The following is a 24,357-nucleotide window of genomic DNA, read 5'->3' as shown; positions in this document are numbered from 1 at the left end:
CACAGTATGTAATATTTAAAAAATATTTATAAAATTGTGTAAATGTAACTATGTATTATGACCACAAACAGAATAATAAACAACAAGAATGATTTCAGCAGTATAAGTAATTTCAGTTACCATATTTTGAACTATAATACTTAATACCATTAGTAATTGAATATCTAGCATACTTAGTTAGAAGAGCATTAACATTCATTTTATGCGTTGTTAAATTTCTGAAAAAAAAATAAAATAATTTCTATTTTTAAAAAGATTGTATTTTACAAATGCAATTAATTTTTACTTACGTTATATAGGGTGTTATTTCTTGAACTGTCCACTTCTTTTTTGCTTTAAAAAGTTTATTAAATCTTTCATCAATATCTATTGGCAAATCAGTTTCTGGGAAAGATATTATTTCTTTTTCCATTAAATTATTCCACTTAATAAGTGCAATTCCATATAGATATTCTTCTTTTGGTTCTATTTCTACATACAAAGAAATATAATATAAGCAGCTATTTTTATTATAAGTAACATATGTAAATTGCAATTCTTTTTATAAAAATTTGTATTTACTTTCTGGGGTACCAATATTCCATGATTTCATGAATTGTTTGTATTCAGTTACTGGAGAAGCAACAAACAGTACTTTTGCTAAAGTTTTGCAACATTTTTCTTCATTATATCTATAATATTGTTACTTATTATAACTAGTTAAAATTATAAAATACATTATGTATATTAGAAAGATTTCTGTATAAGTTGTCTATACTTATATAATGGTGTTCCATCCTTCCTTAATTTTTCACTTATTTCTGTATATTTTGTAAACAAAGTATTAAAAACTGGTTTGTAAATAAATTCTTTCAAAAATTCATATGTAATTTCTTTGTCTACTTCATCTATTTCCCAACTATTTTCCTCAAAAAGATCTAACATAAGTGTTAAACTTCGGACCTCAAATTCAAATGATATAAGACGGAAATAACCTTGAGACCAAGAAACGAGAAATAATATAATTATTTAATATTAATATTAGTATAGTTAATTAATATCGTTACTTAATATCAAGTATGTGATAATAATTTTTATAAAAAATATATTACCATCAATATTGGTTATTAAATAATTATTTAAAGCTTGGATTAGTTCAGCTTCACTGGCTTGTATTTCGTTTTTTAATCTATGCCAATCATATAAAAGTTCGTGAGATATCGATGATTCATACTCTATTCCTTTAAAAGATGTGGGCTCAAGAATATTAAGTAATTTTTCCAATTTAGGTCTACACTCCTTTACCTTCGATATTTTATACATATATTCACATATAGAAGAATTTATACTTTCTTACTGTATTAATTTACATCAACCTTACATACCTCATAATATGTATGAAAAATCCCACAAATATTATAAGCTTTTATTATTCGGTTTGTATCCACATTTGTCTGTTGAGATAAATTTAATTTTGGTACTAACAAATAAGAATTAGATGTTTCTACCTCACTAATATCATATGTTCGATCTTTTGTGCATAATACCACAGAATCTTCTTCAGTACCCTGGAACGTTAAACTAGAATGTTGCATAAATTATAAGTAAAATACATATAAATTTAAATGATTGTATACCTGTCCCCAGTGTTTACTGTTTCTATTAAATTTTCATCAAGTTCTAAGAGTTTGATGTGTTCTTGCATATTATGTTCTTTTGCAGAATATAAAATTTGTGTTACATTTAGCAGATCAGACTCATTAATAACAGCTAATTTTAAACTTTCTTGTACTTCTTCCATTGTTCTTGAATAGCTATAGAAATAAAAATCAAAATACATCAGACAAAAGATTAATTTAATATTTTATTACATTTATACATGTATAAGATAGTATGAAAACATAATAATAAATAAAATTTTAAGTTACCTAGCTTTTACAGTTTCCATCGTATGAAATTTAGAAAGGTTAGAATGAAGTTACGAGTTATCGAAAGAGATAAATTGTTCTTTTTAAACTATAGTATTCACATTAATAAATTATATAAAAGTAAGGTTTCATATTAAAACAATATATTTTATTGGTTTTTACGCGCCAATTTTTCTTCGTCCAATCGTAGAATAAATAAAACTGAAGATTGAAGATACAGAAGTAGTTTAGAATCTCTGGTTTCGATTTATCGAGAACTATATATCACCAACGGCCATATTAATTGCCATTGCGTTTATTAAGAAACTTTGTTGTGATCAAAAAGTCTGAATTTGTACAATTTTCTTTTTCATCGAGGTATGTACGATTAATTGTTCTGAAGTGAAATGCGATGATAAATCTTTTCGTCCCGAAAATATAATTGTGAATGTAATGTATGGCCTGAATACTATAACAATGACTTATTTTTTATTTTATATTTGATTCCTTTTTGATGCCAATTTTTTAATGTACTCTTGATAATATATTCTTTATGTTATTGGTTCATCATATTGAGCTTGAAATGAAATATTATGCTACAATAATCAATTCAATTTTATTCTTTGTATAAACTGATGCAGCAAAAACCTTAATCAACCTAAATAAATATATGTTTTATAGATTATAACAAATTACATTCCATTGTAAACGAAGATAGATATCAATTTAAAAGAAAATGTTTTGAAGTATATATTCTATTTTTTATGAAAGTATCTAATTAATTATTTGATATTAGCTAATCATTTGCTGTTCTTAGGAAGATAAACATCTTATAAAATACAAACATGTCAAATGATGTGAACACCCAAGTTGATAAGGTATGTTTTATTCAAAATATTATGCATGCCAAATTTTTTCATGACAGTTGGGATATGTGAAGTGTATTTGAAAGAAACGTATGTGCTGTTACAATTGGGCTGCTATCATAACTGCTAGATTAATTCTTCTAATTGGAAAACAGGAAATTTGTGGTAAACAATTTGTTGATTAATGCTAATTTTTCTTTGGATCAAGCCCAATGAGGAAGAAAATATCGATAAAGCAGAGGAAGAAGAAGGCACTTCATCTATTGATCTGCATGCGGTACCTATTTCTGCAAATTAAAATTTTGCTGCTTAATGATCATTTTGTGTTTTTTATATTCCTTGCCTTTTGTTACTAACAGTAGGGTAGTTGTACGGTAGTTAAAATACTAACTACGTCATATAAATATGAATATACAGCATAATGTGCAAGTAATGGGATAAACTTTTAGCAAGAAAGTGGACTTGTATATGGAGGTTGTGAAGGACCAAATGCAATGTATGTAAAACTTGTCAGCAGTGATGGACATGAATTTATTGTTAAACGTGAACATGCTTTAACTAGTGGAACAATAAAAGCTATGCTAAGTGGCCCTGGACAATTCGCAGAAAATGAAGCTAATGAAGTAAACTTTCGAGAAATTCCGTAAGTATTTTTTAATTCTGCTTTTAATAAAACTTAATTATATTCTTAATTAAACTTCTGTTTACAGATCTCATGTATTGCAAAAAGTTTGCATGTATTTTACTTACAAAGTACGCTATACAAATAGTAGCACAGAAATACCAGAATTCCCCATTGCACCTGAAATTGCATTAGAATTATTGATGGCTGGAAATTTTCTAGATTGTTAAATGTCATAAATAATGTCAATAACAAGCAATTCAGCTCTGAGGCATAACAAAATTGTTGATTATAATTTCGATTTTAAAAAAAAATTCAATATTGTAACACATTTTTAGAAGAGACTCGTACTTTATATTTCACAGCATGGTTATTATTTTAACAATAAATAATTTTAATTGATTAAATGATTTAATTGACATAAACATAAACAACATAAATTTTAAAAATTAACACATTCAATATTAATATTTAAAGTAAAATAGGAATTTCGATTAGTAAATGATATAAATATGCTGCATGTATTACTTGATTATGCTTTCCATATATTTCAGTAATACATTCAATTATTATCTAAACAAAATTTGTATTGGAAAATGATGTGTTGTTGTAATATTAAATATACATCCATGCCTGTCTGATATACAATTATAAGAACAGATTTATATTATGTACAATTCGAGCAAATTTCAATCAGTAGATTGTATGCTAATGGAGATTCTTATTTTTGAAAGCATTATGTATTGATATATTGTAGTTATATTTTTTGTTACATATAAGAATATTTATTTTTTGCTTCTATTTATGTTACAAATTACTTTATATTTATTATTTTTTAGCAACTTCTATAATTGGGTCTTATATTTTTCATATAGAAAATAATACATAGATTCATAGGTAGAATACAATATAATTAGAAATATATTATGTGATATAATGTAAGAAAAAGAACACACAACACATTTTTACAAACCTTCATAAAGAAATGTATGTGTGTGAGACTGTATTCTAGTATAGTTAATTACAAAAATAAAAATTAATGGTTGTTTTTTCTTATTTCTTACTTTTATCATAACAGAAAATATAATCTTAATTCTATTAATATATTTCTTATTTGGACAATAAATAATACAATATTCGAATTTAAATGTTTTAGCTTAATCTATTACAGTTCTACTTGCTTTTTGTATCTTTTTCAATGTCCTTAAATTTTGCTTCTAATCGTTTCGAATATGCTGCCAATTTATATGCAGCTTGTTCTAGTTTAGTTACACTATCATCAATTTCATTGATGTTATCTAAAATTGGTTGCAATTTTTTATATTTCTCGTTTAAAGAATCCAAAGATTGAGCTACACTAGACGATATTGTTTTTAGTTCGGTATATTTCGCAATAGTTTCTTTGTTTAATCGTTCTAGTAAACGATAGTCAGCATGAGTGGAAGTAAGTTCCTCTTGTAAATATTCACCAGTTTTTTGAAACATCGTATTAGCTAAACGACTAAGATTTGGATCATGCGGATCCAATGCTTCGAAGCTACTTGTGCTTGTCGAAAGCGTAGTTCCTCGTTTTGGCGATCCGCATCTTGAGTTGTGATCTGCTGAATTTTCCATAAAAGATTGTTCAATTTGAACGTCTTCTTTTAACGAATCTTTGACGGATGTCATTGTCACAATAAATAATTATTTTTCTAACAGAGAATGGTATGTATATAACCTCTCTTACGCCAAAAAGACGTATAATTCCCCAACGTAAGTCAGTTATGGAGAATTAGCTATTGCATTGCGCTACCTATCATCTTCTAATCAAAACATTAGTGTCGGTAATATAGTAATTGCACTTGTCGATTACCAATAAATCGTTTATTTTGATAATGTATGTATTTCAGGAATATTTTAACATTTCAATACATATTATTTTATTAATAGGCAGTCATTTTACAATTATGGGAATATATGTATATTCTATGGCACAATAATTTATGTTTATATAAATAATTTTTATACCACATTTATTTTTGACTTTGGTTTAGACTTTGGTAATCAGGCACCACCATGGCTTATGTTTAAAGTAATTGGATATGTAAATGAAATGTTCTACTTAAAATATTTAATATCTTTCATAACAGATATTCCAACAATTATTATTAGCATTTATAACCATCTGGATTATTTTGTTGCCACTTCCACGTATCTAAACCTATAATAATAATAATAATAGTAATAATACTAATGATAATAATAATAATAATAACAATAATAATAATAATAATAATAATAATAGTACATTAAAGTAATTAATTATAAAATATTTATTAATTACTGCATAAGCAGTTGTTTTTAATGCATTAGTGAAACAATAACTTACACATATCATCTATGTTTTTAGTAGCTTGCCAATTTAGTTCTTTGTTTGCTAAACTAGCATCTGCATAACTAGCAGATATATCTCCAGTTCTGCGTTCAACTATCTTATATGGTATTTTTTGACCCGATGCTTTTTCAAATGCTCGTATGACTTCTAATACAGAATACCCTTTTCCAGTACCTAAATTAAATACTTTAAATCCAGTAGAGTTACGAATTTTTTGGTAAATCATTGCTTTTACATGACCTACAGCTAAATCTGTAATGTGAATATAATCTCGTACACCTACAAATTAATTATTAATTACCATAAATGGTTTTAACATGTATAAAATAGTTACCTATGCGAAATAAATATTATATAAATATTTTGTACTTTAATACTTACCTGTTCCATCATGAGTATCATAGTCATTGCCGTAAACATATAAAAATTCCCTTTTGCCTACAGATACTTGAGCAATGTATGGCATTAAATTATTTGGCACTCCATTAGGATCTTCTCCAATTTGTCCAGAAGAATGAGCTCCAACTGGATTAAAATATCTTAAAGATATGACAGACCATTCCTGAAAACTTTTAATAATGAATATATAATTGTATTTTAATTGAAAAAACCAAAGATGTAGACAAATTTGACACCTTGTCTGAAGTACACAAATCTTTCAAAACTTCTTCAACCATATATTTTGTTTTTCCATAAGGATTGGTACAATCACCAGTTTTCATATTCTCAACTAATGGTAACTTTTCAGGGATACCATAAACTGTAGCACTACTTGAATAAATAAAACGCTTTACATTGAAGTCTCTCATAACGCTTAATAAGTTTAGTGTCCCACAAACATTTGTCTTATAATATTCTAATGGCTTTTCGCAAGATTCACCCACTGCTTTTAATGCAGCAAAATGTATGACAGAATGAAACTCATGCTAAAATAAAATTATTTTAATTATTCACTTTTATGATCCATTTATATTTGATAATATTGATAATCATACCTTCTTAAATACATCCTTTAATTCATTCCAATTGGTTACATCACATTGAATAAATGTAACTGTTTTATTTGTTAATTTTTCAACTCTTAGTAGACATTCTGGTTTTATATTATCATTACCTATGTACAAAAATCGCAAATATGTATTATATACCATTATATTAAATCATCTTTATTAAAATCTAGTACTAGTAAAATCTAGAAATGTATATTACTAATATTAATTATATAGTTATAAATATACAAAAAATATTATACATCCTATACTTGTTATTATCATTACATCTTATACTATGTTATATGTACATTATCATTAACTCCCTCAAATACTATTAATAAATTATATTACTCAATTAATAATTTGACAAATCATTATTTCCATATTAACTAATACTATAAAACATTACTTATTGTTTCATAGCAATAGTTTATAAGAAATAATCATTATTCTTTAACTTGATTCATTATTTCTCACCTTTATAAGCATTACTAAAGTTGTCTATAACCACCACCTCAAAATTTGCTTGCAATAGTTCCAATACTGTGTGAGAACCAATGTACCCAGCACCCCCTGTTACCAATACATTCCAGGATTTGTTTGCCATAGTGTCACTCTGCTTTTCTGTTATTTTTAATGCATTATTCTACAATTATAGTGCTCCTAATATATTAGAATAAATCTATCATTCACACATATAGAACCAAATATATGTTAATGGGATTAGATATAAAACAACAATATTGATTCACTAACTAGTCATTTTTAAACAGTTTATCATTAATTCATCTTCAATTTATTCATAATCAAGATGTGACATTAGATACGAAAATCTATATCTATTCCATATCATATATTAAATCTGTTTCCAGCTTACATAATTTATCTGAAATATTTATCCAAAAATACGGTATATACAAATATATACAATTCATATAAGCAAAAAAGAACTTTAGCGTGATATTTTATATGCGCAAAAATTACATATTTCTATGCAATTTATACCATAAAAAAAATAGCGTCATACCTTACTTCGTGACACGTAAGCAATTAACCTCACTTCCCAATCTCAGAGTGTCTAAGTTTAAAGTAATATAAGCACGGTAAGGAAATGTTTTGTTTGCTAAAGCTGGCTAAAGTTATGTAATAGTAGATCATTGTGAACCTTTGTTAGTGTTTATAAGGTATTAAATATTAGTTCATATTTAACATTCTTAACATCGACCAGGAACCAGCAGATTAAATTCTGAGATGCGTCAATTTCTTTGGTAAATTGTTATTTAATATATACTACAATTTTAATATTCAGTTCTGTCATACGCACGAAGTGTTGACATTTTACGGTATCTACAATGCCTTTATCACTGATTCAGTAATCAGAGTTATAACGTGTATTATAAGTATTTTGTTTAGGAACAGCAAAAGTCAGCAAAGATCTTATAATGAATTCAACGAAAAGAATAAATAATACATAATTATAATCTATTTTAGGAAAATTTCACTGTAAAATATGTAAAACCTATTACTGCGTTGCGAGTATTGCATAATTCTTAGTTCAATAATCCAAAGATCACTATTTAGAAGAAGATAATTACGCGAAAAATAATTTCCTCAATCAGACTCTATCATCATCTTATATACTGTTTGTTTATTTTATAAACAAAATGTACATAATTGTAAATGTATAGACACAATTAAATTTTAAATAAAGAAATTAATTGATAGTTTCACCAGGTTTTTCCATGTTTGTTCAAAATCTAAGCTGAAAAGTCTGATTCCTGAGATGAATTACTTTCAATTGTTTTCCTGAAACTAATCGAAAATAATCGAAAAATGAATTTTTTTCGATTCAATTAATTTATGCAAACACATCAAGAACTACTCGTTAGCACACATGGACATACATAAGAAAACATACTACTGACCATCCGTAGACGCTCACGGACATGCACACGCACGATGTACATGCCTTAGTTTACGAAAAAGCATCCCCCATAACAGCGAGGACTTTACGAATTTGTGAGCACACGAAGTGGAATTTATTGTTAATATATTGTTAAAATATATATTCGATAATATGTATCTTGCTGACAGTGTAATTTATGTTCTATGACGAATACAAAAAGACTGTAGCTAGCATCAGAATGGCTTCTTGTTTATTATGTCTTTAATTATAATTTGTTTAATATTAACATATATGTATATGTATACAGGCAATTGTATACGTTAAATTATCATAGAATTTGAGTAAGTAATCGAAAATTATCTTTTACTTACATTCTTCTTATAATGGAAGAATCTCATTTTAAAATGAAGGGATGAATCAAGGCTTTGAGAAATCTCTGCACCGAACAAATCCTCATACACTTTAAGATGCTGTTCCTTTCTAAGTACTTCCCACGAGTAAAACGTGCTGTTAACTCCCCCCTTCAAGAAAGAAGTTGGTCCAATCAGCGATTGCCTCCACGTTCCCGCGCCTAAACCTTAAAGCCTTGGCGTCGTCCGCAATCATTTCTTAAATCGCAGGTCTGCGATCGTAGCCATATTGTTGGTACGCGATTTTCGCTCAAGATTATTAACATTGATCTCTGGTATCGGTAAACAAGATAAAGTGCCGCTATTTAATAAGATTGTGTGGTTTAACGCAAATACACTTCCGCAAACTGGCATTTATGAAAAATAATTGAATAGAGATATGAGTAGCGTAACATTGGGCGATTGAATTATTATATTCTTTTTCGGATATTAGAAACCATCGAGTATATGTAAAAAAAGGAAAGAAAGAGAGAGAGGTAGTTGCAACAACACGTAGCAACCTAAATCAATTAACAATCCAGAGAGATGTGTAAGAAAGTTTATTTCTGTCGTTGTACAGTGCCACAGTTCTGTGGCCACGGACGACAAGGTTTCACTGGAATGCCCCACTCGATGTTACGGCACTGCGCCTTGTGAAATGCGGCGGCCCCGCAGCGAGAAAAACGGGGGCCCGGCTGAGCGCATTAGCTCTCGGGAGTGCAATATCGCTAGTATGCTCAGGATTTCGTAACGAAAATAAGTGTCCATGCGGCCAATATTTATCCTAGTCTTTCGCAAAACTATGCTTCCGTGCTTTAATCCGATTGTTAACAGCTGGAACGTGAGTATACCACGCGATCGTTCGGAGTTACAGCATAAACCGAGGACGTCGACTCTTTAATACCGAGACGAAGCCAAGGTTGTTCGCGAACACGAATACGGGATTCGTTCGATGTGTTCAGATAATTTAACTCTAAAGATCTTGTCAGGATTGTTCGAATTCTCGTAATTACAATTTCATTAAAAGTGGTAGAGTATGTTGCACTGAACGATATACAAGACACCGCGGAGGACAAGGCGTGTAAAATATTGGATAAAAGGGAAGTTTAGAGAAATTTATAAGGTGACAGTGATACGAAGAGAAATCTTAGCAAGAGAAAGAAAAGGAAAAGGGGAGAAGTTTGATAGACGGTAAGGTAAGACTCGCGGAGGTAAGACACATATCGCGTGGGCCACCTCTTAAGTAGTATATCCGATCTGAAGAGAGAGCAGGAGAGCAAGAGAAAGAGAGACCGTACGGCGACCCAGATTTTAGCGGGTCGAACGAGGCAGGTCGACACGAAGAAGTCACGGTGGACTTTCTGAAATGGGACACAGCGCAGCCTGGAGCTAAATTAGCCGCGATGTCCAATAAGAGTAAGTCCCAGCCGCAGCAGCAGCAGCATCCTTCGCACGTGATCAAGTCGACAGTGGAGCAAGTGCCACCGCGATATCAGCCACCACCGCAGCCAACCAGCGGTATCCTCAAGAATCATCCTCATTTTGGTACAGGCCCTTCTGTGCCAACCTCGGTGTCTACCACTGGTCAAGGTCCCGTCGCGACCTTGAATCATCATCAACCCGTCCAATCACGACCTGTGCCGCAACAGAAGGATGTGCAGAGTAAATATTCACCGAGGATAGAGCATCGACATCATCCTCAAGGCGGAAACACTTTGACTGCATCCGTCCCTAAAACACAGCCTCATACCTACCTTCAGGCCAAGGTCGGCCAAGGTCAGTACCTGCCACCTAACGGTCAATATCCCACGGTAAACACTGCACAGACACCGCCGCTTAGACAAAGGATCACCGACGACGAGTTTCTAAGGCTCGGTCCTGTGGAGATGCTCAAATTTGTTCGGAAGACCGAGAGCGATATCGCAAGGCTCGCCGCCGAGCAGAATCGACAGATACAAAGCTTGGTGAGTTTCACTAGTTTCTCACCTGTTTTTTAATCAAATAGATTTAATCTTACGTAGTATAATAAGCGAAAGTTTGTACGTCATACAGAGGAAGAATAAACGAGAGGAAGAGTAAAAGTAATAATTGTAACCTTCTTTTCTACTAACATCACGATATCTCTGTTTTATTATTTCGTTTCGCGAAGAAGATACGATCACCGATTTTAAGCACATCACACGGAAGTTCTTGAGGTTCTTTTAGGTCACACACGGGTCGGGTCCACCATCGTAATTTGAACCAGTCACGCACATATGATTCCAGCCGCAAACAATCTCCACTATGATCGAATTCTTTTTCGTTAAAAAATTATCACTCAAGAATAAATGCATATTTTAGAAACTTCGAATTGTTCATAAAATTTATTTTTACCCTATACCTAATTCGGTAGGATTTCAATGCGTGCGAATATCGGTGACTCACGCATTCCTATTTCAGCTTAGCGAGCTTCGGGCACTGAAAGAAGCAAACCAAAGATTAAGCGATGATAATCAAGAGCTGCGAGATCTTTGTTGCTTTCTGGACGATGATCGACAGAAGGGTCGAAAGTTAGCGAGGGAATGGCAAAGATTCGGAAGATATACGGCGAGTGTTATGCGTCAGGAAGTATCCGCTTATCAGAATAAATTGCGTCAATTGGACAACAAACAGCAAGAGTTAATCAAAGATAATTTAGAGCTAAAGGAACTTTGCCTTTATTTGGATGAAGAGAGAGGAGGTGGTCAAAGAGATGATGGAGATGGTTCAAGTTCAAGTACGAATGCCGAAGAAACCGCGCCCCCGAGACCAAGGCATGCATCTACGTTTAATGGTACAGTTATCACGTTTGTTACGTTAATTCTTAACAGAAGATATACTTTTATGCGAATAATTTTGATCAGTTTTTCAAATTTGTATTGCAGACCAAACTATGCAGTACGTAAGGAGTTTAGAACAACGGGTAAAGCAGCTTGAAGAAGATAAGAGTCTTTTACAAGCAAGAGCGCAGGGTTGGGAAGTACCACCTGGTGAAACCTGGGAAAGTCAAAACAGCCCAGGCGAAAATCCTCACATAGGAGGTCGACCAGAAGCAGTGGTACGAGCTCTTCAGGTTCTCGAAGTTAGAGAACAACTAGAACGAGAAGGCGGTCACGACGGGGAAAAGGCCTTGGTTAGAGAAATGTGCAATGTAAGTTGGTATTTGGACATAAGGTTCCATTTCTGGAGAAACTAAAAATTAACTGTGTTATTAATGTGTGTTCTACGTAGGTTGTTTGGCGGAAATTGGAAGAAGGTCCACAAACGAGGCATTGATAATCGTACTGTAAGCGCGATTAATTAAACTATAGTGTAGCCGTTGCGAAATCTGTTAAGTCAGATATCGTATTTAATAGTATTATAGTGTTTAATGCGAATGTTATGAATTTTACGTATGTACCTACAACTATTTCGATGTAAGAATCAATGTGCCTAGTTTACAGTATTTATATGAACATTGTAGAGTCGTTAGGTTGCCAACATAAATTAACAAACTTTATTTTTATTATAAATTTACAATGATTTATTTTTTCCTATCCCAAAAATCCCATCCTTTAAAAACTAGTAAACGGCTGGTCTGTAACACATAGTGTTATTAAAAAAAAATGGATAACACGACATAAATGTTGCGTATTTAAGGACACAGTTCAAAGAATTACGGAGACCATGAAATAATCATGTACAAAGTTTACGCTACATCCTTATGCGCAAGAAACCCATTGTAGAGTGACTTGGTTTCTATCTTTAGTCAAAGAATCTTCCTTTCATAGGATTTTTTCACTAGCGATATATGCTACTGCCTTATATTTTCTGCAACATAGTTTTATAAATCATGTAGTCCTGCAATTTTACAATGCAATTTTACGTAACATACAATATTGTACATCTTTCAAATAATACGACCAAACTTTTGCAACATGTCATCCGAATAAAATTTTGATATGCCAAATGCTAACACTATGTTAAAGCAAATACAGGTAATTAAAAAAATAAATACAAAGAAGTAATCGAATTAAAAATATACCTTGAAGAATCATAAAATTCTGAGTCGCGATAGATTTTAAATGATGTATCTTGATAATGTTCGTTGACAATGCATCTGCGGATTTTCGTAGATGTTCGTCGCTGAGTTTGCGCCAACCCAGATGAAAGGCAAAAGTGGGGATTGCAACCAGACTCTTGTATCTGGAGAGATGAGAATTGTCGGTGATGTGTCTCCCCGGTGGCCTCGGAGAGGACAACGCAAGATTCATCCTTCATTTCGCCGCTCTGACAGTGTACATGTTAGCTGGCGCTGCAATCTTTCAACAACTAGAAGCTGATCTTGAAGTGCAACAGGTATGAAACCATTTTTTATCTTTTGGTTGTTCTTTTTTATCTACATTTTAAATTGCCTTTTTAGTCTAGGTTGCTATGTTCTATTACTATTTTTCAATTTAAATAAATATCGAAGTAAAAGTTAATACTTGTACGTTAAACTTCTGCTCACTATATAGACTGCAGAATTTTGGCGCGTTTATCATAGTTTTCGAAAGTATCATTTGCAAGGTAGTCCAATTGCTCTCCAAAGACTAGATGAGTTATTATACGCATATGGAAACGCTTCATTCTCCGGTGTCATCAACAAGAGCCGACGATGGGATTTTCTTGGCAGCTTTCACTTCGTGGGTACCATAGTTTCTACAATTGGTAAGAAATATATCATGACCTATTTGGAACTCTAAACATTTCATCTTATAGTGTAACTGAACCGTAATAATAGGTCAGTGGAACGCCAGGCACATATGCTGGTCTTTATCTCGGTTATACTTTTCTTCCATTTGTATTCTTTTTCGAAAGACTGTAGACACGAGTGTATCAGTAATTACGAAATAATTTACCATATTCGCCCTATATATTTTGTTTGCACGTTTGATCATTTTCCGATTATTCACTTAAAAGTCAATTTATTGACGACTGTATTATCGCGTCATAACTTGGTCATAAAAGCATTGAATAAAGGGGTAAGGGTCGTCGTCCGCAGCACACATAAGAATGTGCCGGTGAATTCCAGAATGTTAATATCTTGCGACCTAGTCTTGCAGTTATCCTCTTCAGTACTGTGTAATCGGTACTTTGTATTACGTTTGTATATGTTCATTTCAGTTTCGAAATAAATTGTGGATGTTATTATTATTAATTTGTTTTTCAGGATATGGAAATACCACACCGCAAACGAGAGCGGGTAAGGTAGTTGCTGTTCTGTATGGCTTTCTTGGTTGTTCCGGTAATACAATAGTTTAACCATTAAAGATAAACGTTTAATAATTTTTCTCATTATCTTTTTTATAACACAGGTGGAATTTTATTCTTCAACTTGTTTCTTGAAAGGATCATCACTTTCCTTGCTTGGATTTTGAGAGTGATACATATCCATCGTTTAAAAAGGCATATTCGGAAAAATTCATCAATATCTCGACGTTCGTTCGGATCGTCCAAAAATGAAAAATCTTTACCAGACATACTTGAAGATGATGACGATCATTTAGATGTCGATGAATGGAAACCAAGCGTATATTGGGTTATGCTATTTTTATTATTAGTGTGTTGTATGATAGCTTGCTGCGCTGCTGCGGTTTACGTTCAGTTCGAACATTGGGAATACTTCGACGCTCTCTACTTTTGTTTCGTTAGTTTCGCAACTATTGGTTTCGGAGACTTCGTTAGTACACAAAACTCGTATTATCCTTACATTCATTGGTACGTCCCACGAAATCTTGTTCAATAATATACACTGCAGTATTGATACATAATTTCTTCGTACACAGGTATCGTTTCATTAACTTTATATTTTTGCTGATCGGTTGCTGTTGCACATACTCCCTATTGAACGTGACATCGATTATAATAAAACAAGGATTAAATTGCATCATACAAAAAATACAATGCAGAAATCAGGAAATGGCCGCATCACATTTACCAAAGAGGAAATATTCCTTGTCTACGATTTATTTTTCAAAAAGAAGAGGAACGAGGATAGCAGCAAGAGATTCGTTTAAATCAGATTACTTGGAAACTCCAAGAAGAATGTCTGGAGAACTGATTTCTATGCAAGATTTTTTCTCAGCGAACAAGGTTTCTTTGGCGGTAATGCAAAAAGAATTGTATGAAATGGCTCAATCACAAAAGGGGGCTAGTGTGGGTACGATCGCATCTAATGCCGTTGTTCTTAAGTCCGATGCAGTTGGCCCTCTGGCCATCGTTACCGAGAAGTTTAAAAACAAAATGTCAAGAAAGAAGTAAAACGATTTCAAACTATGAAAAGAAATAAATTTATTGGGTATTTTTTTTGCTAACTGTTAATATGAACTCACTTGATGTCTCACAGTATTAACTAGTAATACAATAGTTTTAAATAAAGAGAAAAATATAGGATATTCTTGTAGCATGTCGAGTAAAGAATTATAGGATCCGATTTTGCGGTACAATAAATCGTACATAGATCAGTCATCGGGTAACTTTATTTAAGTCACGTTACAATACAGTTCTCCATGTACTCAACAACATTAACAAACATGCATTCTTTTGTCTTTGTTTTTCCATAATATTTATCATATTATGCACATATAATGCATGTAAAACAAATTTTTAATTCTCTTGCCAATTTATGATATATGAAATTACATTTAGAAAATTATGGTTTGGAATGCTAATAGTATTTCACTGTTATAATTTGATAAACTAGCAAAGTGCATATGGATAATTTGCAACGCTATCAATTTTACATGCATCATAAAATCACAAAGACAAAAGTTTTCTTGTCTAGGTAACTATTAATACCTTCAATTTCAATCAGATATTTCAATTCGATGGGTATGATGGATGCAAAAATTGTCACACTAAACTTCCTTGGTGAAACTAGTAATTCTGAAAGGTTCGCGCGAAAAAGAAATCCGATTGATCGAAAATCTAGACTGGAAACACAGATATCTTTTTCTAAACGAGAATCGGTAGTAATTATGACAGAATGTTATAAATTACGAGAAAGAGTAAAAGTGATCGGGCGATTCTTTACAGACTACAACATTTTGTGTAATCTACAGACAATTGTTTTATCATCAAAGTCAGATGTAACATGTAGACACTACGATCAGGTCTATAAAAAAAAATCACATAGTATAGACGAGATTACACTGATCTAAGATTCATCGAATTTTCCAAATTTCAGCTGCGTTTAAATTTCACTTTAAACTTGAAGCTCAAATTCGATCACTCTAACATCCATAATTGAATCACATCGAATTGAAGCTTTTTCGAAATTTTAAAAGAAACTACTAGAGTTAATGTCAGTGATGTACCGACAATAAGAGGACTCGTTCTACCTGTTTGTGCTCTGTACTCATAATACCTTGAGCAAAGACCTCAATAACTAACATGTTTCCCATTGTGTTTAAGTCTTAAGTCTCCATGTTTGTGTTTCCCATTGTGTGTTAACATTTAAATCTTCCTCCATGTTTTCGCCCTGGAGCTTAAAGTATTCGTAAAATAGTGCGTGCTCCGTTTCAACAAATTTATTCAAAATTACGACCGAATTACGGTCACGACATCATTGTCAACCATACAATCAACAAAATAGCGTTCAGTGTTTCGCACCAACGCTAGCCAAGCTGTGCTCCAAATACTTTCCAGCGGAGAATCAGTTAATCCTCCTGGGCATCAATGCCCTTATTTGGCAACAGCAGCAAAAAACACAGTGTTTCTTTACTGTGCACAAACTCATGAGATTCATATCTCATTAAATTGACAAAACCTCTCATTGAGGTTGCCACAGATCTTTTCAGCGTATGTCACGCATACGAACAAATTGTTGCCCAACTATCTCTAATCCATTGCCTATTAGATCAACATCATCAGATATTTTGATTATTCTTGGTTTAAAAAAATCTGAATTTGTTTCACACGTCTGAATATAATCGGACAATACAAAGTGATCTTCAATAAGTACTGGGGGCTGATTTTGATTCTGTGGCTGTCGATTACGTGAACGCGGTACTTGATCAGCCGGTTCCATTAAATTTGGGTGTTTCTTTCGTTGATGTTGTAAAAGTTTTGCCTTATAAAAATAAATAAATTTCTTAAAAAGATTTTTAATTTGTTATAAGTAAAACTACAGATTTTTACAACTTACTTTACTAGCATATTGTTTATGACACCATTGACAACTCTGTGGTGTAGTAGTAATGCTACCGACAGTTTGACTAAATGTTGGATTCGGTAAATCGGAGTAATCCGACTCCTTTTGTCGGTTGCTCGGCGGTAAAGCAGCTCCTGGATGATTTTTCATGATATGTGCTTTACGTTTACTGCTGCTTTTATAGACCTGTAAAGCAAAGAAATATAAAAATCATATGAAATAAATAGCTCAATTTATTTTGTCAATGAATAAAGTGCATACCTTATCGCAATATTGACAATAATAATCTCTCGTTTGACGTAAAATTGGTAAGTTTAACTCTGGTACAGATTCTGGCGCAACATCTGGATGTCTTTTCGCCAAATGATTTACAAGCATTCCTCTTCGTTTAAAACCCACCAAACATTGGTGACATTTATAAATGAAACGATTGTAATCATTAGGGTTTACCTGGTAACAATATATAAATTATACTAGTAAATATCGTTCTTATTAGATAATTCTTAGAGTAAGTAAAAAATACCTTTGGAACAAATTTTTTAGTTTGTGTAACTTGCGACATTTGTTCTTCAGTGGCTGTCTGTGAATTATGTAATTTAGTCATATGTTCTTTTAATTTGTCTTTTCTCTTAAATTGTTTACCACAATTTGCACAGTGAAATTCTCTACAAAAAGAAAAAGAAATTCTATGTTATAATACACATTACCTAATTTTGTGTACCTTGTAAGTATAAATCTTACTATACCTATGATCGGAATGTTTTAGCAGATGCATCTGTAATTTATCTACTGTAGCAAATCGTTTTGCACAAATTTGACATTTGTGTTTTCTTTCACAATGATGTGCTCTAATATGTTTACGAATAACCGAATATTTGATAAATATTCTTTGGCAGTAAGGACAGCTAAATGTGCCATCTTCATTTTTATGAGTTTCAATATGATCTTTTAATGTTATGCTTTGATTAAATAGTTGTCGGCACATTGGACACTCAAATACTTGTTTATTTTCTGAATAACAAAAAAAGAACGATATAAGCAACTTGAGAAACTCTTCCCAAATAAAATTAAAATTATTTAATACAGTAATTCACCTCTATGTGTTTTCAAGTGACAAGAGAGTGCCGAATTATTCATGAATCTTTTGAAGCAAATATTACATGGCAGTGGTTTTTGGTCTTCAGCACCATGCACTAAGCAGTGCTGCTGTAAACGTACTTTTGTCGCAAAACGTTTATAGCACATCGAACACTTATATGTAGACAAAGAAGTCAATATTTTTGCTTTTTGCAAAGATAATCTCCCATGTTGTGAAATGTGATTGATCAATTCTTTTTGTTTTTGAAATTGCAGTCCACATTGCGGACAAACTGTAGATTGAATTTTAGTTTTTATTTTATCAGAACCATGAACAAGAGAGTGTAAGTTAAGCAAAAGTGATTTTCGAAAAATTAAACCACAAACAGAACATTTCCATTCCTTAGAATTATTTTGTCTTGAATTTTCTTTCTCTTTCAAATTTCTTCCGCGAAATACTTTCATACGCCGGGAATTATTATCATCTAGCCGTGACCAACTAGATATTTGATTTTTGTGCTCTGTAATCGAGAATTGCATAAATATAAATATAAACATAAACTGAAATATTTTATAAACCTTATATACCTTTATCATCCTTCGTTTCCTGTGTAGATTTGAGTGGTATTAAATTTCTACGTATTGCATAGTCAGTACTAGGACCAGCTTTTAATTCTTCCTTTGGTAAAATACTTCTTGTAGTCAAAAATACTATTCCATCACGTTGTTGACAAATTACCAAATTTTGATCTTTATATGTTAATGCAGGTCTAACAAAGCGCATCCAATTTGAAGCATCTGCATTGATAATAAAATATTTTAAATTAGATATTTTTATCTTATTAAATATTATTTCTTAAATTATTAATACCTACTTTCATTTGAAACATCTACTTTTAAAAATTCTTTATTTTCAGTTTCATAGAGCAATGGCAATTCATCTCTAAATGGTGTACCATCATAAGGATATAAGACACCTTCTATAGGTCCAAATTGAGTACGTTTTTGTATATAACGTTTTGCAAACACACCATAATCTGATCCACCTGATATAATTTCAGAATTGGATAATTTGTTTATAGAAAGGTATGATCCTGGCAGTGTCGCTATAGCACGAGATGGTACTGGTTGATCTGCTATTGTACATACATTATGTGAAGTACACACATCATCACATTCATCGCAACCTATAAAAAATATAAACTTAGTTTATCAGCAGATTACTAATTAAATGAAGGAACAATAAAATTATATACATAAACTTTTTTTATCATTTATACGACGTTTCGAACGTCTCATATTCTTTTTTTCACAATCTTTTTTTTCTTCAGTAGGTATTAAAATTTCATTAATTTCCCGTTCATTAGATGCAGCTGAAGAATCTGCATTATTTTCTTTATTTGAATTTTCTGCATTTGATGAAAGATGTGTAGAATCATCTATATCAAGGTTTTGTGTTTTAAACGAATTTATAACATTCATTTGGTCATCTTGCATAACAAGAAAATCTCTACTTAATGTAAAATCTGTACTTGGCATTCCTGTTAGCATTAATGGAGCTGTTGCTGATTCTAGCCCGGAATTCGTTTCTATAAATATGTTTTATGCATATAATACATCATAATGTTAAAAAAATCATACTTTTTTTAGGAACAATATTTTATAAAATTTACCTTGCATAAGAATCAACTCACTGCCAACACTAGACACTAGTTGTTCCTCATTTTCATTAGCAACATAGTCAGTAGAACTATCTGACTGCTGTACACTTTGTGTATCAATTGGATGCGTTAATTGAGAAACATAATTAACATTTGTTCTTTCATTTGATTCAGTCGAGGATATTAAAGGAGAAGAAGAATCTTGTAATACAACAACAGAATTATGAAACGGAGATGGTGGAAGTTGCACAGGAGTAGGTGAATATCTAGCAGCTGAACTCATATTGGGGTCAAGAGGACTAACACGATGTTCAAAATCTGAAAGTGGAGACGATGGTCTAGGAGAGAAGGAAACTTGTTCATATGTTGGAAATAAACGGGAATATTCCCGTGATGGATCTTCCACATATTCCACCTAATAACAAAATAATTTCAGATATCACACATGATAAATCATCTATGAAAGCATACTTTTGTAAATTTACTTACAGTTAAAAATAACAGTTTATTATTATTCATTTTTTTTTGTTGTTCGCACATTGGTGAAGAGAAAGAATGATCTGTAGACCAATTTACTAAATTGTTAGACACTTTATCGATATTATTTATCTCAAAGGAATTAGTAGGGGCCCCCTCAGGAGGGCCCCTTGGATCCATTTTATTTCTCCTTGTGTATCAAAAATGTTACAACATCTGTAACCTGCTAAAAATATGCTTTGAATCTACAAGAAGCTCTATTGTTAAAGGATTAAAAAAATTAAACACATTCGTTCTCTCTAATCATATAATGATTACATTTGTAGGATCTTGGGATCACTGGAAAGGTATGATAATGTCTGCGATAGAGAAAAAGTAAGGATATAATGCTTGAGCTTTTGGATTTTGTAAAACAGAAGACTTACCATCTTTAATGTATAAGTTTTCGAAGTCGATGCACTTTTTGCCTTGTGAATTGTGATGCACCTGCTGCAGTTCGCTGGTTCGTCAACAATCGACATTATCATTTTCATAATGCTGATTGAGAACCACTGAAATGGCGGGAAATTTTCGAATTGACAGATAAAATTAACAATGCATAACTTTAAAAATAATATATTTAAAATAATGGTTTCAATAATTCCAAAATAATTTTATTTGATGTTTAGAGCTTAAATAGGAATTAACATCAAAACTTAAATTGCCCATTATATAATATGTCCATCTATTTTATTAGAACTATTTTATTAGAACTTTTTAAATAAATATAATTTATAAAACATAAATAATTAACTTATTTGTATTCATTATGTTGTGTTATACTGATATATTAAAGTACACTTTGTAAAAGTAATGCTAACATTGATTGATTCTCCACTGATCTATTAATAACATACATTTAACTAAAAATGATTTTATACATTGAAAGATTTCCAACAATATAGAAAATAACCATATAAGGATATTACATAAATCTTTTTTTAGCAATGTAAGGTGAAGTCGTTTCATCGTCCAACAACGTTTATTTCTAGCCCTTACTTTATGAATGGGGATGTAGACTACACGCGCATGCATAGGAGATACTTTCATAACTCCCTTAACAACGAAACAACAACGTAACAAAAGCCTAGAATGACTTTTTAGAACTATTTGCCGCAAACATCGCTTATTTTACTTATGTATGATATAGTTAACATGGTACATATGAATGAAGTGACGAATCTAATTGATCGGATGATGAAAGTGAGCATTTTTCATCCATCAGAAAAACTTCGAATGTTGAAAGATGAAGAAAAAACGTTTCTCGATCCAAATTTAATAATGAATGCGAGACACCGCATACTGCGAGAGGACTTGTCTGCTTCATCCGTGAATGACTCCGTTTTGGCGGAAACTAGAAAGTATAATGTAGTTAAAAATAATGAAGATAAAAAATTATGAAAATTTGTTTCAAAATATTACTTCGTAGATTATTAATGCAAGAAGAAACGAAACAATTATATATGAAGAAACAAAAACGATTTTTTGAAAGAGAACTGAAAAAATTTGAGATGGAAATAAGTAAATCTCGACCTAAATTCTCGAAACCCTACACATGTACGAAGAGAAATTTTATATCGTCGGACGATGAAGATTTTTGGAGGACAACTAGGAAATTAAGGAATAAGGTCAGTATGAATTTCAAGTAATCGTAAAGTAATTATATTTTATCAGAAGTATAACAAATTCTTCATAGATAACAGTAGAAGAGCAAAAAAATCAAATCAATAGCAATCGTAATGAAAATATATACATAGATCCTATTTGTAAAAATAGTACAATAATGGAAAGCGACGATATTTTGTTAAAACTCGAAAATGAAGAAAGTCAGAAGGAAGGGGATTGCGAAGTACAATGTATTGGAAGCATAAAAGTAACGATTACAGATAAAACTAATTCTGAAATAGAAACGCAACGTTTATATCTTCTAAGGAAATACTTCGATATTTTAAAAAAAAATGCTATAGAAAAGCAACGTTTCCGTGACATTAAAGTGAAAATTCAGCAGAATATAGTATTAAAGATAATGAGAAAGTACTTCTATATTTGGAAAGCCTGTGCAAAAGATGCAACAAATTGCATTCAGAAGCAAACAGAAGAAAAAGAAGTTTCCGAAGAACAAAAGATCGAAATGTTCATAAATACAATTATAAAGCATCAGAAAGAAGTAATAAAAAAGAATCAAAAACCAAGAATTAGAAATGAAAACTTAATGGTGAAAGAATCCAACAATGCAAATATGAAGAAGAAAAGTACTTATAGTAAACGTATAATTGTCGAGCCACCAGCACAATGTCGGTTAAATGCTCAGAAACAGATAATAGAAAAGCAAAAAGCTAAATTAGCCGAACAGAGCAAGATAATCGAAGAATTAAAACTGAAACAGATGCAAGAGGCGATATTGATAGCAAATAGGGAGACAATGGACATAGCAAAAAAAACCCTCACTAATTGTGGGCAAAGTACGAGAAGAACATTGATTCAGTTAATGCAACAAAATGGTTACAGGTAATACTAAATTTTTGCTAGCTTTCTATATATATAATCTATATATAACTTATATATTAATAATATATAATATATTATTATATTAATAATTAATATATTAATAATTAATATATTATTCATAAATAATATGTATTATTATTATCATATATATATAAAGAGATTTATAATAAATTATATACATCTTCTTAAAAGAGACGAAATTTTAACGGTAACTCGACACCCACCGGAACCACCAAAATTTTTATTGAAAATGGAAGCGCGAGCAGAGGCTAGACGGAAAAGAGTAAAATTGGCTGAAGAGATACGAAGACAAAAACTCGAAGAACAAAAACGAAAAGAAGAAGCCGCTAGAATGGAGGAGGAACAGAAAAAGAGAAGATTACAACAGGAGGTCAGATTATACAAGAGATCAAAGTATATTAATGTCATATTAAGTGTCATAAACACTAATTTCACCTCGCAGTCTTTGTTATCTTTTTAAAAATACAACTCTTTATATCGATATAGGTTTCTTTAGATATAGATAGCATGATGAATTTTTTGTTCATTCATTGATAGGCTTTGGCAGAGGCAAGAAAATTACGAAAAGAGCAAGAACAAAATCGACAGCGGGAAATAGAAAAATTGCAAAGATTAAACAGTATAGCGGATGAATTCTATCGAAAGTATCTTCTACGACATTACATAGTGAAACCATTCGTAATGCTTATCAAAGAATTACGGATTAATACCAAAAAAGCAGAGGATTATTATAGGACAAAATTAACAAAGAAAATTTTCGCGATATGGAAAAAGGAAGTAGAAATACAATACGAAATAAAAACTGAAATTGTCGAATCATCTTATCGCACAATTTTAATGTCAAGGATATTTAAAGAATGGAAACAGGAAGCGAAAGAATTAAACTTGAAATATCAAGTTGCAGTAGATTTCTATGATATGAAACTTCTAGATAAATACTTTAACTTGTGGCGAGTAACAACACTTGAACTTAAAGCAAAATCTGAAGAAAAAACAAAGTTAGTTATCAAAATTTATGAAAATAAGTTAAAAGTCAAGTATTTCGGCATATGGAAGAGATATCTCGTGATTGCTATAGATATTGAAAAAAGTGAAAAAAGGAAAAATAAATTACGACAGTTGGTGCAAGAAGTAATTCCTGATTTTGATCCTATACAGAGAAATGTAGCATTGGAGGATTAAAGTTCATCTATGACATTAAAATTAGAGCATAAAAATTACATCATAGTCATATACCCAGGTTTATATAACACAAACGACTGTTATTCATTTTGCATTATTTTGTGTAGGAAAAATGTAAATATTTATCATAGCTAATTTATGTTTAAACCTTAGATGTACTAAACAT

General features: G+C 31.4%; 8 protein-coding genes across 14 annotated transcripts; 4 read left to right on the top strand and 4 right to left on the bottom strand.

Annotated features, from left to right (window-relative positions):
- Positions 1-9: 9 nt before the first annotated feature.
- Positions 10-2,048, bottom strand: LOC117238033 (sister chromatid cohesion protein DCC1). The gene is made up of 8 exons (XM_033502573.1): positions 1,908-2,048; positions 1,617-1,793; positions 1,365-1,560; positions 1,092-1,284; positions 758-974; positions 562-671; positions 291-471; positions 10-218 (listed from the first exon to the last, which is right to left on the bottom strand). The coding sequence occupies exons 1-8, from the start codon at positions 1,925-1,927 to the stop codon at positions 113-115; spliced, it is 1,200 nt and encodes a 399-aa protein (XP_033358464.1). The 5' UTR covers positions 1,928-2,048; the 3' UTR covers positions 10-112.
- Positions 2,049-2,095: 47 nt separating this feature from the next.
- LOC117238042 (elongin-C) lies at positions 2,096-4,092 on the top strand. Of its 2 annotated transcripts, XM_033502588.1 has the most exons (5): positions 2,127-2,264; positions 2,704-2,764; positions 2,961-3,029; positions 3,202-3,395; positions 3,463-3,736. In XM_033502588.1, the coding sequence occupies exons 2-5, from the start codon at positions 2,732-2,734 to the stop codon at positions 3,602-3,604; spliced, it is 438 nt and encodes a 145-aa protein (XP_033358479.1). In that variant the 5' UTR covers positions 2,127-2,264; positions 2,704-2,731; the 3' UTR covers positions 3,605-3,736. The 2 variants fall into 2 exon arrangements, with proteins under 2 accessions (XP_033358480.1, XP_033358479.1); XM_033502589.1 differs by lacking the exon at positions 2,961-3,029 and having other exon boundaries at positions 2,096-2,264; positions 3,463-4,092.
- Positions 3,912-5,158, bottom strand: LOC117238041 (biogenesis of lysosome-related organelles complex 1 subunit 2). Its single transcript, XM_033502586.1, has one exon. It carries the CDS (start codon positions 5,040-5,042, stop codon positions 4,548-4,550), a length of 495 nt encoding a protein of 164 aa, XP_033358477.1. The 5' UTR covers positions 5,043-5,158; the 3' UTR covers positions 3,912-4,547.
- Positions 5,159-5,469: 311 nt separating this feature from the next.
- On the bottom strand, positions 5,470-9,170 carry LOC117238034 (UDP-glucose 4-epimerase). 3 transcript variants are annotated; one of them, XM_033502576.1, is made up of 7 exons: positions 9,018-9,170; positions 7,218-7,364; positions 6,744-6,862; positions 6,384-6,674; positions 6,130-6,310; positions 5,743-6,027; positions 5,470-5,574 (listed from the first exon to the last, which is right to left on the bottom strand). In XM_033502576.1, the coding sequence occupies exons 2-7, from the start codon at positions 7,345-7,347 to the stop codon at positions 5,522-5,524; spliced, it is 1,059 nt and encodes a 352-aa protein (XP_033358467.1). In that variant the 5' UTR covers positions 7,348-7,364; positions 9,018-9,170; the 3' UTR covers positions 5,470-5,521. The 3 variants fall into 3 exon arrangements, with proteins under 3 accessions (XP_033358467.1, XP_033358465.1, XP_033358466.1); XM_033502574.1 differs by having other exon boundaries at positions 7,218-7,386; positions 9,018-9,148; XM_033502575.1 differs by lacking the exon at positions 9,018-9,170 and adding an exon at positions 7,768-8,211.
- Positions 9,171-9,611: 441 nt separating this feature from the next.
- On the top strand, positions 9,612-12,565 carry LOC117238032 (coiled-coil domain-containing protein 85C). 4 transcript variants are annotated; one of them, XM_033502570.1, is made up of 5 exons: positions 9,612-10,226; positions 10,299-10,999; positions 11,475-11,847; positions 11,939-12,204; positions 12,285-12,565. In XM_033502570.1, the coding sequence occupies exons 2-5, from the start codon at positions 10,439-10,441 to the stop codon at positions 12,327-12,329; spliced, it is 1,245 nt and encodes a 414-aa protein (XP_033358461.1). In that variant the 5' UTR covers positions 9,612-10,226; positions 10,299-10,438; the 3' UTR covers positions 12,330-12,565. The 4 variants fall into 4 exon arrangements, with proteins under 4 accessions (XP_033358461.1, XP_033358460.1, XP_033358463.1 ...); XM_033502569.1 differs by having other exon boundaries at positions 9,612-10,231; XM_033502572.1 differs by having other exon boundaries at positions 9,612-10,451; positions 10,587-10,999.
- A 696-nt stretch (positions 12,566-13,261) lies between these two features.
- LOC117238031 (potassium channel subfamily K member 13-like) lies at positions 13,262-15,481 on the top strand. Its single transcript, XM_033502567.1, has 5 exons — positions 13,262-13,391; positions 13,550-13,742; positions 14,245-14,319; positions 14,390-14,792; positions 14,861-15,481. The coding sequence occupies exons 1-5, from the start codon at positions 13,263-13,265 to the stop codon at positions 15,333-15,335; spliced, it is 1,275 nt and encodes a 424-aa protein (XP_033358458.1). The 5' UTR covers position 13,262; the 3' UTR covers positions 15,336-15,481.
- A 1,388-nt stretch (positions 15,482-16,869) lies between these two features.
- Positions 16,870-20,621, bottom strand: LOC117238023 (PR domain zinc finger protein 10-like). Its single transcript, XM_033502549.1, has 11 exons — positions 20,454-20,621; positions 19,977-20,379; positions 19,560-19,892; positions 19,179-19,490; positions 18,892-19,101; positions 18,321-18,824; positions 17,973-18,237; positions 17,750-17,891; positions 17,488-17,676; positions 17,221-17,412; positions 16,870-17,145 (listed from the first exon to the last, which is right to left on the bottom strand). Exons 1-11 carry the CDS (start codon positions 20,619-20,621, stop codon positions 16,870-16,872), a joined length of 2,994 nt encoding a protein of 997 aa, XP_033358440.1.
- A 623-nt stretch (positions 20,622-21,244) lies between these two features.
- Positions 21,245-24,261, top strand: LOC117238046 (calponin homology domain-containing protein DDB_G0272472-like). The gene is made up of 5 exons (XM_033502593.1): positions 21,245-21,841; positions 21,910-22,108; positions 22,177-22,988; positions 23,181-23,379; positions 23,547-24,261. Exons 1-5 carry the CDS (start codon positions 21,618-21,620, stop codon positions 24,189-24,191), a joined length of 2,079 nt encoding a protein of 692 aa, XP_033358484.1. The 5' UTR covers positions 21,245-21,617; the 3' UTR covers positions 24,192-24,261.
- Positions 24,262-24,357: the final 96 nt, after the last annotated feature.

Source organism: Bombus vosnesenskii, unplaced genomic scaffold, assembly GCF_011952255.1.
Source record: "Bombus vosnesenskii isolate JDL3184/JDL3185 unplaced genomic scaffold, Bvos_JDL3184-5_v1.1 scf7180000013431, whole genome shotgun sequence".
In the NCBI taxonomy this organism is placed as follows: domain Eukaryota; kingdom Metazoa; phylum Arthropoda; class Insecta; order Hymenoptera; family Apidae; genus Bombus; species Bombus vosnesenskii.
This window is presented reverse-complemented; position numbering and strand designations above follow the sequence as displayed.

What these genes read in the sequence shown, in the direction of transcription:
- LOC117238041 (XM_033502586.1), bottom strand. Translation starts at nt 5,042, where the DNA reads ATGACATCCGTCAAAGATTCGTTAAAAGAAGACGTTCAAATTGAACAA.
- LOC117238034 (XM_033502574.1), bottom strand. Translation starts at nt 9,044, where the DNA reads ATGAGATTCTTCCATTATAAGAAGAAT. An exon ending in TCTTCCATTATAAGAAGAAT is followed by an intron (nt 7,387 to 9,017) that starts GTAAGTAAAAGA and finishes CTATAATTGTAG; the next exon opens with AATAATGCATTAAAAATAAC. An exon ending in TAAAGGATGTATTTAAGAAG is followed by an intron (nt 6,675 to 6,743) that starts GTATGATTATCA and finishes ATTTTATTTTAG; the next exon opens with CATGAGTTTCATTCTGTCAT.
- LOC117238046 (XM_033502593.1), top strand. Translation starts at nt 21,618, where the DNA reads ATGTATGATATAGTTAACATGGTACATATGAATGAAGTGACGAATCTA. An exon ending in GTTTTGGCGGAAACTAGAAA is followed by an intron (nt 21,842 to 21,909) that starts GTATAATGTAGT and finishes ATTACTTCGTAG; the next exon opens with ATTATTAATGCAAGAAGAAA. An exon ending in AGAGAAGATTACAACAGGAG is followed by an intron (nt 23,380 to 23,546) that starts GTCAGATTATAC and finishes ATTCATTGATAG; the next exon opens with GCTTTGGCAGAGGCAAGAAA.
- LOC117238023 (XM_033502549.1), bottom strand. Translation starts at nt 20,621, where the DNA reads ATGGATCCAAGGGGCCCTCCTGAGGGGGCCCCTACTAATTCCTTTGAG. An exon ending in CTAAAAAATTTGTTCCAAAG is followed by an intron (nt 17,677 to 17,749) that starts GTATTTTTTACT and finishes TATTGTTACCAG; the next exon opens with GTAAACCCTAATGATTACAA. An exon ending in ATAAACAATATGCTAGTAAA is followed by an intron (nt 17,146 to 17,220) that starts GTAAGTTGTAAA and finishes TATTTTTATAAG; the next exon opens with GCAAAACTTTTACAACATCA.
- LOC117238033 (XM_033502573.1), bottom strand. Translation starts at nt 1,927, where the DNA reads ATGGAAACTGTAAAAGCTAG. An exon ending in ATGGAAACTGTAAAAGCTAG is followed by an intron (nt 1,794 to 1,907) that starts GTAACTTAAAAT and finishes TTATTTCTATAG; the next exon opens with CTATTCAAGAACAATGGAAG. An exon ending in TTTTTCATACATATTATGAG is followed by an intron (nt 1,285 to 1,364) that starts GTATGTAAGGTT and finishes AAAATATCGAAG; the next exon opens with GTAAAGGAGTGTAGACCTAA.
- LOC117238032 (XM_033502570.1), top strand. Translation starts at nt 10,439, where the DNA reads ATGTCCAATAAGAGTAAGTCCCAGCCGCAGCAGCAGCAGCATCCTTCG. An exon ending in ATCGACAGATACAAAGCTTG is followed by an intron (nt 11,000 to 11,474) that starts GTGAGTTTCACT and finishes TTCCTATTTCAG; the next exon opens with CTTAGCGAGCTTCGGGCACT. An exon ending in GCATGCATCTACGTTTAATG is followed by an intron (nt 11,848 to 11,938) that starts GTACAGTTATCA and finishes TTTGTATTGCAG; the next exon opens with ACCAAACTATGCAGTACGTA.
- LOC117238031 (XM_033502567.1), top strand. Translation starts at nt 13,263, where the DNA reads ATGTGTCTCCCCGGTGGCCTCGGAGAGGACAACGCAAGATTCATCCTT. An exon ending in CTGATCTTGAAGTGCAACAG is followed by an intron (nt 13,392 to 13,549) that starts GTATGAAACCAT and finishes CTCACTATATAG; the next exon opens with ACTGCAGAATTTTGGCGCGT. An exon ending in TGGCTTTCTTGGTTGTTCCG is followed by an intron (nt 14,320 to 14,389) that starts GTAATACAATAG and finishes TTTATAACACAG; the next exon opens with GTGGAATTTTATTCTTCAAC.
- LOC117238042 (XM_033502588.1), top strand. Translation starts at nt 2,732, where the DNA reads ATGTCAAATGATGTGAACACCCAAGTTGATAAG. An exon ending in TGAACACCCAAGTTGATAAG is followed by an intron (nt 2,765 to 2,960) that starts GTATGTTTTATT and finishes CTTTGGATCAAG; the next exon opens with CCCAATGAGGAAGAAAATAT. An exon ending in GTAAACTTTCGAGAAATTCC is followed by an intron (nt 3,396 to 3,462) that starts GTAAGTATTTTT and finishes TTCTGTTTACAG; the next exon opens with ATCTCATGTATTGCAAAAAG.